At 39.4% G+C, this 15,134-nt stretch overlaps 1 protein-coding gene across 1 annotated transcript in view; it reads right to left on the reverse strand.

Annotated features, from left to right (window-relative positions):
- LOC128638048 (germ cell-specific gene 1-like protein) overlaps positions 1-6,381 on the reverse strand; it is a 51,451-nt gene extending 45,070 nt beyond the window's left edge. Inside the window, exons 1-3 of the mRNA XM_053689919.1 lie at positions 6,044-6,381; positions 5,115-5,128; positions 4,597-4,641 (exon numbers count right to left, since the gene is read on the reverse strand). Coding sequence (XP_053545894.1) covers positions 4,597-4,641; positions 5,115-5,128; positions 6,044-6,381 — 397 coding nt within the window. The remainder of the gene's footprint in view (positions 1-4,596; positions 4,642-5,114; positions 5,129-6,043) is intronic.
- Positions 6,382-15,134: the final 8,753 nt, after the last annotated feature.

The raw sequence follows: 15,134 nt of genomic DNA on the forward strand, positions 1-15,134 counted from the left end.
TAAAAGATCTTCAGATAATGGAACTACGTTGCAAAAAAGTCCCATTCTTAATATAAGCAACATGTTCATTCAACATATGGCTAATAGTCTCTGTTTTTCAGATATCTGATAAATCTTAAGGCAATGTTAAACGTTCTTTTCCTTTTTCCAAAGTGGGAGAAAATTCCAAGGCTAGTCACTCACGGGTAGTAAATCAAATTATATACAGGGACTGAGTTCATTCAGGAGTTTAGCACAAGTGGATATATTTATATACGGAGTGATTCTTAGCATCCCCAGAGTATTGCGGCCGTACCTCATAGGTAACCAAATACATCTCTGTTATAAGCCTTATAACACAGTTTGTTTATGCTGCGCCTACCTTGATTGTAGTTAGTCTTGTCGGCTTTCTTCTATATCCATTGAGGAACCAACAAACACAGAAACAGTGAAAGATGTGATAAATCTCTCTGATAGAAAACTCATAGAAAAAGAACTCAAAATACTTTCAAAAGGACTTAACTATGTCCCTACTAACAAATGCAATAAATATGAAATGATCAAGGACGTGCATTTGTTCACAAGGAAGATAGTACTTAGAAAAGTCTAAATACTCTATAATATTCAGGTCTGGACTCTGTGGAGGCTAGTCCATGACTGTCATCTGTTTTTTTCTCCAAATATGATTTCACTGCATTAGGAGTGTGCTTGGGATCATTATCATGCTGAAAAATAAAATCGTTCCCAATCAGGCAGTTTCCAGAAGGAATGGGATGATGAATTAAAACCTGTCTGCATTAATCATCCCATCAATTCGGACAATATCAACAACACCACTGGCAGAAATGCAGCCCCAAACCAGGACGGACCCTCCACCATGTTTCACTGAAGGCCACAAGTGCTCATTCTTCCATCTCTCTCCAACTCTTCTTCTCAAATATTGTTGACAATTGGACCGACACATTTCAAACTTGGATTCACAGCAGTAACTTTGACATGAAATAGTAGGACAAATACAGGTGGTAGCCATGACACTAATTATGGTTCCATTCCATTTAGGTTTATGAGAGCCACGTTCCTGCTATTGCTCAAGTGTAAGGGGATTAGACTAAATACTTGCCACTTTAGCCTATATAAGCATTTTTTCTGATTTTTTTTCTGTTTTTAATACTGCATTCAAATATCCTGTATTTTCTGGTTGTATTGTAATAAAGAGACTGAGAAATAATTAGATATGGTCATTATATCATTACTAAAACAACAAATCTAATGGTGGCATAAAACTTTTGCACAGTACTGTATATATATAAAAGCATCATGGAACACACAGTTTCCTATAGACCACAATGTAAAGACATTTTTCATTGCTGTTTTTTTTTCTAATAACCCCACACCTCCAACTTTAACCCCTCATAGCTGCTTATTGCAGTTTTTTCATTAAAAAAAAATCTACTTTATTTTGAAGGGAATTGGGGGATATTTTAAAAATTAACTAGGTCTGACCTCTGGTTAATTTTCTGAGCACTAATTGCTACCGAAAGTCCGCAAAAAATTTGCGCTCCACTTGTAATTTAGCTCAAAATTTATTATACGCAGTAACACAACTTTACAATACACTTTGTTTTGCACTTTCATTTAATTCTGAAAATTATGAATTTTCTTATTCTCAGAACTGGAAATGCACAATGTAGAGTTCTGAAGTCTAGCACTGCTACATATAAGTTTTTTAACTGGCCTCAGCAGATAACAAACAGCAAAGTAATGCAGTTTGTGTTAACATAATGACAGTGCCATGACTTGTATGATCTAGTAACAACTCCAGAAACGGCAATTGGTGTGTAAAGTTTGGTTATTGAAAAACAATTGCAGCAAAAAAACATTTTAGTTTTTCTTTTTAAAATGTTTAAATGTTATTCTATAGCAAAACAGCAGAAATGTCTTGTGATTAAAATGTCTTTAGTTTCCCTTTAAAGGGACAGTCTACTTGAAAATGTTTATTGTTTAAAAAGATATATAATCCCTTTTTTAGATATTCCCCAGTTTCATAACCAACAATGTTATATTAATATACTTCTTACCTCTGTAATTACCTTGTATCTAAGCCTCTGCAGACTGCCCCTTATCTCAGTGCTATTTACAAACTTGCATTTTAGCCAGTCATTCCTGACTCATAAATAACTCCATGGGAGTGAACACAATGTTATCTATATGGCACACATGAACTAGCACTGGGTAGCTGTGAAAAACTAAAAATGCAAAAAAACTGTAAAAAAGGCTAAATGCAGAGATAAGAGGCAATCTTCAGGGGCTTAGAAATTAGCATATGAGGCTAGGTAGGTTTAGCCTTCAACAAAGAATACTAAGAGACAAAAGCAAATTTGATGATAAAAGTAAATTGGAAAGTTGTTAAATCTCATGCCCTATATGAATCATGAAAGTTTCATTTTGACTTTACTGCCCCTTTAACATATTTCCACAACTTGGATATAATCTGTCATATCTTCCACTGTTAAACATTGTGGTTTAGATTACAAGTGGTGCGCTAACTGTTGCGCGTGAGCAATATTGATTTTATGCACGCGTTGGAAATAGTGCACGTAGTTCATGCTCTAAGGTATATGGTATATAACAAGGTGTTTGACTGCAAATGGCTATATTGTATATATACATATCTATATATGTGTATGTATGTGTATATACCTGTGTATATATATATATATATATATATATATACAAAACAGTCCAAAGAGATTTATATACACGTGTAAACATATGTATTTATATGTTTTATATATACATATGTATTTATATGTTTTATATATACTGTACATATTTAACATACCAATGTTCTTCACATATAGTATAATGTAATTTTTATTGTAAATATATATATATATATAACTATTTTCCATTAGCGCCAGTAACAACTATGGAAGCCTAGTTTCACTCTGAATCACGTTACTGAAGGTCATGTGATTCGAGGATCCAATTGTAGTCCACAGGGGCGTGTCGCAGCTCCGCTTTAAAGCCGACGGATTAACTCACAGTCGGTAATCTTTTTTCCTCTGAAGAAGAAGGTCGTGTACGGTATAGACCTTCGAAACGCGTTAGGACTTCTATGTACTATGTTATTTATGCCATTTTCTGCCTTATGAACTTTATTGCATTTGTTTGTAAAAACCGTCCTCAAAAAACGGATACTGCAATTGCTTACTACTATGGTTATGCCACTATCTGGTTTTATCCTATTATGTCAATAAAATACCTCATATATATATGAGGTTGCCTAGTGTGAGTGTTATTTTATACACTATTGTGCATTTAGACCAAATAAACGGGGTTGCACTATTATTGTTTTTCTGCTTTTCTCATTCCATCTATGTGAGTGAAAGTTCTGGGAGACAAGCAACAAGCCTAAGGATACTTGCCACTACAAGGAAGGACATTCTACTTACCCTACGCGACACTTACCTCATACAGATTGAGGTTAAGGAGAGTAAGTAGAACCCCCTGAGGGGATAGTGTGATCCGCCACTTTGGGTTTTCCACCCTTCCCTTCTCTGCACAAAGTATCACTTATGGACTCTATTTGCATGTATATTTTGTGGATTTACTTTTGTATTTGCATGTATTGATTGTATGTACCGTGAACTATTACTGTCACCTGTGGTGTTTTAGCATTAATAGCACCATCTGCTAGACCAGTGTATCTATGCTATAGCTAGCTTTTGATATTTGACATTTGTAATATTTCCATCTATATACAGTGAGAGCTTTATATATGCATTTGTTTTTTAACTATTTTTCCATCCCTTATATATTATCTAGCGGTCCTATATTGTGACCTTTTTGAATTATTATAATTTCTTACTATAGATACGTACAACTAGCTCTTTACACTAAGCGCCCTTATATTTTACCCTCTCTTGGTTCTATATTTCCTGTTCTCTATTAGGTTTGTGGGGTTTGGGGATCCCACTTCCCTAGTAAGTAATTTTGGGGCAGCATAGTGAGCTATTTACACTCTTTTTTGTTCCTCCAATAAGGATTTTTATTAGCATCACCTGTTTTTGCGCCGTTATCATAAATTTATCTCTTTGTACACACACATATATATATATATATATATATATATATATATATATATATATGTGTGTATATAGCTATACCTGTATATCTATTCCTATAGATATATAGGTATAGATATCTATTTTACATTAACATTATCAGATATTTATAGAAATATATATTTAATAATAAAAACTACATTATCCTGTATGTGAAGAACATTGTAATGTTAAATATTCATAACTTCTGTCAGGTTACCACTCTCCATTGACTTCTATGGGGGAGAATACGTTGACGCGGTTGTGATATCATGAAGTCCTTTGGTTAGCATGTGTCGGGATTCACTTGCACGCAAACTTTTTACTTTCCACTTGTAATATGCGAATAACCTGGCACACGCAAAAATATTACTTCTAGCAAAGTTTACGCTCGAGCAGTGCTAAATAGAGTGCCACTTGTAATCTGGCCCTGAATTCTTTACTCAAGTGGTCAGCTCCATAACTAAGTAAATGCACAGAAAAAGCACTTCAGGACTGTATCTGAATGTACCTTTTTCAGATTCCGGTGATAGTTCAATGAAACTGCGACAAGCTTCTTCTGTAGCGAGATAAAAAAACAGTGTTATTATTACATTATAACTGCTGGGCACGTCTGAACTGACCTTGTACACAGATTTTACATTTGCATCATTACAAGGCTCATTCTTTTAAACTTTAGTGACTCTGATATAATTATAATATTTTAATTGTGTTAAACAAATGATTATACCATAAAGAGAAAAATAAAAACTAAAGATGCCAATGAATATCTGTACAATGGTCTATATTCATAAATGCTTGTGAGGTTGCCAATAATCATAATATAAGGTGAGATCATGTTTGAAATTCATTGAGCATCACTTTGTCTTTTCCAGCATATTGTTAGTGGATGTTCCTACCATTAACATTTACAGTTGTGTTACAAGGTTATTATAGTGATAAAATGAGATGCTCTAATTCATTATAGCATGTATTTTATCATTAGTGACGCTGCAACTCTGTGTTTAACCCACAAATGAGTTAAATTACCACCCAGGCCAGGACTCACAGAACACTGCTGGTCACAAGGTAAACTGCTGGTCACCCAATCAGCAGCACAACCCCTGGTCCCAAGGGGAAACTACTGGTCACCTAGTTAGCAGCACTACCCCTGGTCCGAAGGAGAAACTACTGGTCACCTAGTCAGCACCCGTAATACCTGCGGGCGTTAAAAAGCAGCGTTGGGACCTCTCAACGCTGCTTTTTAAGGCTAACACCAAACTTGTAATCTAGCGGTTTATTTGTATGGGAGACTTCTCGCCACTCGCAGGGACAGCCCCTTTTTAATAGAATGAGGCTGTCCCTGCAAATGCTGGAGTGGAAACCACATCTTGACTGGCAATTTTTTTAGAATCGGGGCCATAATGAGCTTTCTGGTTCTTTCTGCTATAGAACATTTCTGTGTTTATATTGATTCTAGATCATAAAATCTGGGGGTAAAAAAGTTGACCACAAAGATAATTTCTACTGCATATTCTTATGTTGTTTTTCTCTCTCTATTGGGCACTGGACATATAAAGGCACAACCTTAAATATTCAGTGCAGCTCGGGGGTCCTACAGTGATGCATTGTACCTCTTTGCAGGCCCCTTGAACTGTGGCTGCTTTCTATGAACATAGCATTATAATATATTTAGGCCTTTTGTTTGTGAATGCTTTTTCTGGTTGTGTTGAAAATAGAATATCAGATACAACAGAGAAGAAGATGCAGTTTAAAATGTGAAGACTGTCTATGGGTAATAATATTTATTTTATTAATAAATTAATAAAGAAATGAAATATCTCTTTAAAGAATTATACATCCCCATTACATGTCCATCTCACCTCCACAAATTAAAACATATATATATACGTGCCCATTGCACCTCCATACATTAAAAACAATTTTTTTTTAAATCTAGATTTATACATTTTTATTACATTTCCATCTCACCTCCTTGGTGTTTCTCACAGGAGAGCCAGAATCCAGTGTGGAAATACTTGAAGGCAAATTTGTCATCACCTGTCTCCCAGTTGTAGTGCACTAAGTTCTGGTCCAGAGTGCCATTTGTTTCAGTTGTATCACTGTTAGTGCTGGTGCTGTTTAAGGAGAGCGACTGACAGTTCTTACTCTTCACTGCAGACAGACAGGGGGGTTTCACCACCTTGTGTGTCCCTTCACACCAGTAGCTGGTAAAAAACGCTGCCACCGAGAAACTGAGGGCCAGTAAATTCAGGAACACTGAAAGCAATGACCTGTTCCTCCGGCTTAATTCCATATTCAATCCAAAGGACCTAAGATGTCTTCTGCATAAAATTGTCCCTGACTTGTTTTTAACGCTGATGCAGCATTTGCCTACATTGTAATTCCCTTTGTACAATTAATTTACTCATTCTTCTTTTCATTTTTCTCTGCAGAGTCTTTATGTATTTCCCTTCTTATCAAATTGTTATATTTTTGTTTTTTAAATGTACAACTCAGAACACTTTCAATTATGGATGTCTAATGTGTTCTTTGTATTCTTGATTTGATCTTCTGTTTTATTTAATATCCCCATGCTTTGTATATCTTTATCTCGTTCTTGGACACCAAAAGGGCCTTTACAAATGGGTAGGTAGTCAATTGTAATATGTATCTCTAAAACATAGGAGTCTCAAATAAAAAAAATAAAAAATAGAACAAATAAGAATGAAAACAAATAACAAAAATGGTTACATCTTAGAGGAGTCATAGGGAAATGTCTACTGATATGTTAATCCAATGTGTTCATGTTTGTAATGAGAAACAACATGGCTTGGTATCCAGGCGTTGCAGTCAATCCGTTATTCAGACAGGCATCCTAAGATAGGAAATATCAACGTTATGACTGTTAATTAAAGCGTTAAAAATAGATATTTATCTTAGTACGTTACATGCATTTCTTCCAGATTTATTAGAGACATAACATTTCATTTCAGAGGATATTAAAGGGTCATAAAAGTGAAAAAAGAAATTGCTCTAATGTGTTATATGTAAGCAATAGTATAAAAATGAAATGCTGTAACTATGGGCTGGATTACTTAGTGGAGCGCGTGATAAATAACCAGCCATTACAAGTGCTCGCAGTAGCAATTAGCACTTCGAAAATTAACCAGAGGTCAGACCTTTGGTTCCTTTTTAAAAATGTCCCCCAATGCCCCCAAACTTTAGTGTTTGCTTCTATAATTAATAAAAAAAATACTAGCATCTTCATGAAGCAGTTTTATGTGGTTAAAAGTGTCAGGTGTGGCACTGAAAATTGCCTTTACATTGCGGTCTATATATATGCATATATATTTACGTGTTAATATGTGCATATACACATATAAACACATAAATATATTTGTATATATTCATATACATTTATATGTTGACCATCCCTGCACGACTTACCCGCGTCGCTGAACTAAGTTCTCATGCCGTGTCTCACGACAGTGACGACATGAGAACGAGGCTCACATTGGAGCCTATGGAAGCAGCTTTATTGAGCGCATAGCTTCCTAGCAATGGGAGGTCGCCTTTGCATTGCGCTGCACTTAAAATACCAGCGCACAATTGCGTGGGCTGGTATTACGAGAGGAGCGCAAAAATCATACTCGCTTCAGCACAATTTTGCGCTCCATTCGTAATCGCTATGTGTTTAGATTCTGCAAAAGGGGTTAAAACACACAAAGTCAGCTCCAGAGCAGCAATGCAATATTGGGACCTCGCTGAACACATCTGGTGAGCCAATGACAAGAGGCATATGTGTAGCCACCAATCACCAGCTAGCTTAGAGTAGTTTACAGCTGCTTCTGAATATAAATTATTTGAACAAAGTAAATTTGATAATAAATTACCAACACACTATTGCCTCAATGCATTAAAGGGTCGTTTTTGTCAAAAAAATGACATGCTCTAATCTCTTATATCTATCAAACCTGCCACAAGGGGCTTGATTTATCATATGCCACCTGTCCAACTCGTCTCTGGCGGACAGCATTCCCCTGGCAGAATTTAACGCTGCACGCGAACGCTATTTTGCGCTTGTGTGAAATACTGCCTGCGCACAGCCATTCACGCGCGGGCAGGAGCGGTAAATCTCCCTGGTGGATGAGACCTAAGAGGTGGAGAAGTGGCTAAATTGTGACTACAGGTTCTCTTGTGAGAAACTGCAGTCGCAGAAAGGCTTGATAATTCAGGCCCAAAGGAGTTAAACACACAGTAGAGCAGGGTCAATAGCCATAAAATAACATGCTGTAATGTATTAGAGCATGTCATTTTTCAACTATAATGGCCCTTCAACAGAATTCAGCAGAATTACATAATCAACAAAAGCATAACAACAAGACAATGCAGTAGCATTTACTCTAAATTGTGACAAATGTCAAACTTTGCTTAAATTTCCTGCCCCAATTTCATGTGACAGCCATCAGCCAATCACACGCTCTTATATGTATACAAAGTTAACGTTTGCACATGCTCAGTAGGAGCTGCTGTTGTAGAAAATGTGCATATGAAAAACTGAGCAGAATTAGATAATGGAGCTAAATTGGAAAGTATTTTTTTTTTAATTGCATACTCTACCTAAGTCATAAATGGGGTGGGGGGCTGGCAGCCGCTGCCTGGATGGGAACAAGTCTGGCCAGAAGGAGGCCTAGCAAGGCTGCTCTGCAGCTGCAGGCAGCCATTCAGAAGGCCACAGGGGGAGGGCGCTTAAACTTGGCTGAAAAGGGGCCCCTTAAATCTAGCTTGCTGGGGGCCTAGGAAAAGATTGTTCTGCCCCTGCACATATATATATATATATATATATATATATATATATATATATAAACACACACACACACATATATACAAATACACACATACATATACAGCTTTGAGCCCCTCCCAGTCCAACACCTGTCCTGTCATATGCCATATCCCTTCAAAAAGATTTTAGACACCCTAGGCTTTCTATTCAATCGCTGGTATTTTAGTTTAAACGTGTAATATGGGCACAAAAATAAACACTAGGGGCGAGATTACATATATGGCACAGGCTTCAGCGCAAGCGCTGCAACCCACACCACCCGCAATTTCACTTCACACATTGGGGTATTACATATACGGCGCCGACAGTTCATAAAGTGCTGTAAGTCGGATAAACTAGTGATGTCCAGAAATAAGCGTAAATACAAATTTCTGGAGTCGCCAATGACTTACAGCACTTTAGAAGCTGCCGGCGCCTAAGAAAAGTAAAAAAAAAAAAAAAATCTAATCTCCCGTAAAAGTCTAACACGCCTCCCAAAAATAAGCCCGACACGTAAAACCCTATATCCGCAATCCCCCGCTCTCACAACTAATAATAAATGTATTAACCACTTAACCGACAACCCCCACAACGCAATATGCCTAATTAAACTATTAACCCCTATATCCGCCATCAAACCCACACCGCAAGTAATAACTAAATAATTAACCCCTAAACCGCCAAAGCCCACAACGCAATAAACCTAACCCCTAACCTAACATCCCTTAACCTAACACCCCCTAACCTAACACCCCCTAAATCAACCCAAATTACCTAAATTACAAAATACTAAAGTTACTATTAAATAAAATAAAAATTACACTACTTATAAAAATAAACCAAGTATAAATTAAAGGGACAGTCTAATCAAAATTAAAATTTTGAAGTCCGGCGAAGAAGGTCCTGTTCCAGTCGGTGAAGTCTTCTTCCAAGCGGTGACTTCTTTCTTCTTCCAGGAACATCTGGCGCAGAGAGGAGCTGAAGACCGGCGACCCTGGAACTGAAGACCGGCGACCGCGGAGCCATGGAGCGTGGAGGAGCCATGGAGTGTACTGGATAGAGAATTCAAGGTACGCGATTAAAAATGGAGTCCCTTGAATTCCTATTGGCTGATTTGATTCTTCAAATTCAAATCAGCCAATAGGATGAGAGCTACTGAAATTCTATTGGCTATTCAAATCAGCCATTTGACAGTTTACGGGGGACTTTGTGTATTTTGTTGTAAAAGAGCTGATTATCTTGGGGCAATGCCCTGCAAAAAGCCCTTTTAAGGGCTACTGGTAGTTTATTCTTAGAGTAGGGGGTGTTTTGTTTTGGAGGGGCTTTTTTTTATTTTCATAGGGATTAGGTATAATTTTTTAAACTTGGTAATTTTGTTTTTTATTTTATGTAATCTTAGATTTTTTTATTTTCTGTAATTGCAGCTTAAAGGGACAGTCTACACCAGAATTTTAATTTTGATTAGACTGTCCCTTTAATTTATATTTAGTTTATTTTTATAAGTAGTGTTAGTTTTTTTTATTTTAATAGTAACTTTAGTATTTTGTCATTTAGGTAATTTGGGTAAATATAGGGGGTGTTCGGTTAGGAGGTGTTAGGGGTTAGGTTTATTGCATTGTGGGCTTTTGTGGTTCAGGGGTTAATACTTTTATAGGTTTATTGCATTGTGGACTTTGGCAGTTTAGGGGTTAATACTTTAATAGGTAGTTTGCAATGTTGGGGTTGGTGGATTTAGGGGTTAATAATTTAGTTATTACTTGCGGTGTGGGTTTGATAGCGGATAAAGGGGTTAATAGTTTAATTAGGCTTATTGCGTTGTGGGGGGTTGTCGGTTTAGGGGTTAATACTTTTATTAGTTGAGGTGTGGGTTTGATGGCGGATATAGGGGTTAATACACTTTATTAGTTATTGCGGTTGACAGGTAGATAGATATTGCGCATGCGTTAGGTGTTAGCTTATTTTTGAAGGCATTTTCGGGAGTTACGGTGCTCCCATACTCAACGCAAGGCCTGCTGCGGCTGCCTTGTATGGTGAGGTGAAAATAGAGTAAGATTTCTCCATTTTCGCCACTTAAGTCCTTGTGCTGAATATTGGATACCGATTTGCGACTTGGTCCCATGTTAGTTTATGGGAGTAAAAATTGCGGGCGACGGGTGAAATATACGTGTGTAACTTGCATGCTACTCCGTATATGTAATACCAAAATCTCGGAAAAACCGGCGTTGCCAGCTTTTGCGGGCAACGCCGCATATGTAATGGGGCCCTATTAGTTTAACAGTTTTTGAAGCACTAGTATTTACCATCCCTTTAAGTAACAGTTAGAAATGAAAGAAAATATTAAAATATTGCAAACTATTATACTGGCCTAACCCGGCTACTTCATAATGCCAGCCTGTTGGCAACATTTTCTGTGGAGAACACTGTCTGTTATTCATCATAGATGACTGTATGCACAGCTTAATACAAACAAACATATTTAATTAAGATAATTTAAGTAACTCCCTCATAAATTATTATATAAAAAAGGGGTTGATTACAATTTATTGGCAACTTACTACTGAAATAAATTTTTGCTTTCCGCCCAAATTGGTCAATGAGTTTTTGGTCAACGAGTGATTTACAATGCAAAATGGATTTGTTTGTTCTGAGCCACAAACACAAACACCTTTTCAACAGAAAATCTCATGAAAAGGACTTTTTGTGTGTTAAGTACCTGTTTTCCAAACAGAAACTGAGAAGTCACCTGAAACTGACAGATAAAATAGCCTATTCACACCTCTTAAGGTTTAAGTAGAGGGTTATTCAAGTAACCCCTTTGTTGAATGTGGAAGGGAAATACCTATTTACATGTGTGACATTAACATATTACAATCCAAATCCATCCTTACCACTGATTAAGCATGCACACCACTGCTAAACTATTAGAATGACAATTGTTGGCATGATGGACATACTGACACAATTTGTCAACAATATTTATTTAGAATGTTTGTTAAAGCACCCTTTACATTTTGGTTTGACCTGAAAACAAAAAATGACTAAGGGTTTCTATTAAAAGGACTTATAATATCTTCTTATACTGGATTTTAACAGTACTGAAACTGTAAAGTGTGAATCCGCTCCCTTGCAACATTATATTTGCATATGAGATGTTCAAACGAGATTGCACCCTTGTCACAGTGTGTTTGAAGTGCTTACAAAGGAATTGATACCATGTATGATAATAGACTTCTACAATATCTTCTGTGGTACTTTTAGAGTGTTTTGCACATGCTCAAGATAATAGACTGTTTCCAAATAGTCTTGAAATAGTTATAAAGATGTCCAAAATGTCATTTTGAGGCTTTTTCAAGTGCCTTAAGATGTTGAATTTTAAAAGTCAAAACTGCCATTGAAAAGGTGTTAATACATGTCTTTTAAAAATGGATTGTGATTACCTAAAGCTTTTCAGTCCCATAGTAAAGATAGGGCTTTTAGCAAGGATCTGAAAACATGTTTGCAGACGCTGGAAATAGCCAAAAACTAGCTATTGTGACCCTGTCAAATGGAAAATGTATATGGCAGAAAAAGTGCTGAAAAGGCCTCAGGTGATAGATTGTGATCAACACCAAAGTTAGACAAAATTAACCAAATAGTTAATAGAATAAACTGATAATTCAATTAACATAAAAAATTAGAAAAAAACATGTATATTGGACCAATATTTAAGTTATAATAATATTAAAGGTATGGGAGGAGATCTCCATCAGATTCACGCAAAATTTCAATCCTATTATATAAAAGGCCAAGTGTGTTTGTCCGAAGCTGTCATGCGCAGTAGAGACAGCACGAGGACAAACACACCTGGCCTTTGAGTCCCCAGATGATCCGCGGCAGAAGTGGGCGTGACCGGGCGTGAGCGGGGGTCGTGGCCGGCGTGAAGGGGGCGTGACCGGGCATGAATGGCCATGAAGGGGGCATGGCCGGCACAAAGGGGGTGTGGCTGGGCGCAGTTGCGAGATAGAGAGGGGAGAGAGAGGAGGGGAGAGAGAGGAAAGGGGGGGAGAGAGAGAGGAGAGGGGGGAAAGAGAGGGGAGAGAGAGAGGAGGAGAGAGAGAGAGAGAGAGAGAGAGAGGAGGGGGAGAGAGGGGGAGAGAGAGAGCTCAAAAGAGAGGGGGAGAGAGAGCTCAAAAGAGAGGGGGAGAGAGAGCGCAAAAGAGGTGTAGGAGAGAAAAAGAGCAAAAGAGAGGGGTGAGAGAGCACGAAGAGAGGGGGGAGAGAGCGCAAAGGAGAGGGGGAGAGAGCGCAAAAGAGAGGAGGGAGAGAGCACAAAAGAGAGGGGGAGAGAGAGCACAAAAGAGAGGGGGAGAGAGCGCAAAAGAGGGGGGGGAGAGCGCAAAAGAGAGGGGGAGAGAGAGAGCGCAAAAGAGAGGGGGAGAGAGAGAGAGAGAGAGCAAAAGAGGGGGAGAGAGAGAGAGCACAAAAGAGAGGGGGGGGAGAGAGAGGAGGGGAGAGAGGAGAGGAGGGGAGAGAGAGAGAGGAGGGGGGGAGAGAGAGAGAGGAGGGGGGGAGAGAGAGAGGGGGGGGGGGGAGAGAGAGAGGAGGGGGGGAGAAAGAGAGGAGGGGGGCGAGAGGAGGGGAGAGAGAGAGGAGAGGAGGGAGAGAGAGAGGAGAGGGGAGAGAGAGAGGGGGAGAGAGAGAGAAGAGGAGAGAGAGGAGGGAGAGAGAGAGCTCAAAAGAGAGGGGGAGAGAGAGCACAAAAGAGAGGGGGGAGAGAGAGAGAGAGAGAGCAAAAGAGAGGGGGGAGAGAGCGCAAAAGAGAGGGGGGAGAGAGCGCAAAAGAGAGGGGGAGAGAGAGCGCAAAAGAGAGGGGGAGAGAGAGAGCACAAAAGAGAGGGGGGAGAGAGAGAGCAAAAGAGGGGGAGAAAGAGAGCACAAAAGAGAGGGGGAGAGAGAGGAGGGGAGAGAGAGGGGGAGAGAGAGGAGAGGAGGGGAGAGAGAGAGAGGAGGGGGGGAGAGAGAGAGGAGGGGAGAGAGAGAGAGGAGGGGAGAGAGAGAGAGAGAGAGAGAGAGAGAGAGAGAGGAGAGGAGGGGAGGGGAGAGAGAGAGAGGAGAGGGGGGGAGAGAGAGAGAGGAGGGGGGGGAGAGAGAGAGAGGAGGGGGGAGAGAGAGAGAGAAGGGGGGAGAGAGAGAGAGAGAGGAGGGGGAGAGAGAGAGGGGAGGGAGAGAGAGAGAGAGGGGGGGGGAGAGAGAGCTCAAAAGAGAAGGGGAGAGAGAGCGCAGAAGAGATGGGGAGAGAGAGAGCTCAAAAGAGAGGGGGAGAGAGAGTGCAAAAGAGATGGGGGAGAGATCGCAAAAGAGAGGGAGAGAGAGAGAGCGCAAATGAGAGGGGGAGAGAGAGAGCAAAAGAGAGGGGGAGAGAGAGAGCTCAAAAGAGAGGGGGGAGAGAGAGCTCAAATGAGAGGGGGAGAGAGAGAGCAAAAGAGGGGGGAGAGAGAGAGAGCAAAAGAGAAGGGGAGGGAGAGAGCACAAGGGGTGGGACCACTGTACTGCAAAAAATGGCCCGTGTGAACGGGCTTTAGGACTAGTTAAATATAAATGCAATCAGTTTAAGGTGTAAGGTTTTTATGCTAATTCATTTGATACTATTGGGACAATAAAAGTGATGCAGTTAGGTGGTTTAGCCAAATTATATCAGCACAGCACAGATATCATATTCTCTTTGTTCTATGACCTTAAATAGGTCAGCGTGTAACTCAGGGGTCAAGTCCGACAAACAAAAGTGTGGGAACTCACCAAGCCTTCCACCCCCTCACAATTATTATTGCTTTATACACACACACACTTACATACAGACACATACACACCACACACTGGGGTCTATTTATGTAGGTGCGGACAGACATGATCCGCTATAGCATACGCTGTCGGCATTTATCATTGCACCAGCTGTTCTGGTGAACTGTTGGTTCAATACCGCCCCCTGCAGATTCGCAGCCAATCGGCCGCTAGCAGGGGGTGTCAATCAACCCGATAGTATTCGATCGGGCTGATTGCTGTACGCCACCTCAGAGGTGGCGGACAAGTTAAGGAGCAGTGGTTCTAGGACTTCCGCTTCAGTCGGAACTGAAGTGGAGAGTGTCGGAAGCAGCATCCGCTGCTTCATAAATAGACCCCAATGTATTTATATGTATATAATATATACACTCTGGTTAATGAAAGCAAATTAAAATCAAAGAAGAGTTGAATGGTTGCCTTTGGGC

Source organism: Bombina bombina, chromosome 8 (assembly GCF_027579735.1).
Source record: "Bombina bombina isolate aBomBom1 chromosome 8, aBomBom1.pri, whole genome shotgun sequence".
NCBI classification, from domain to species: Eukaryota; Metazoa; Chordata; class Amphibia; order Anura; family Bombinatoridae; genus Bombina; species Bombina bombina.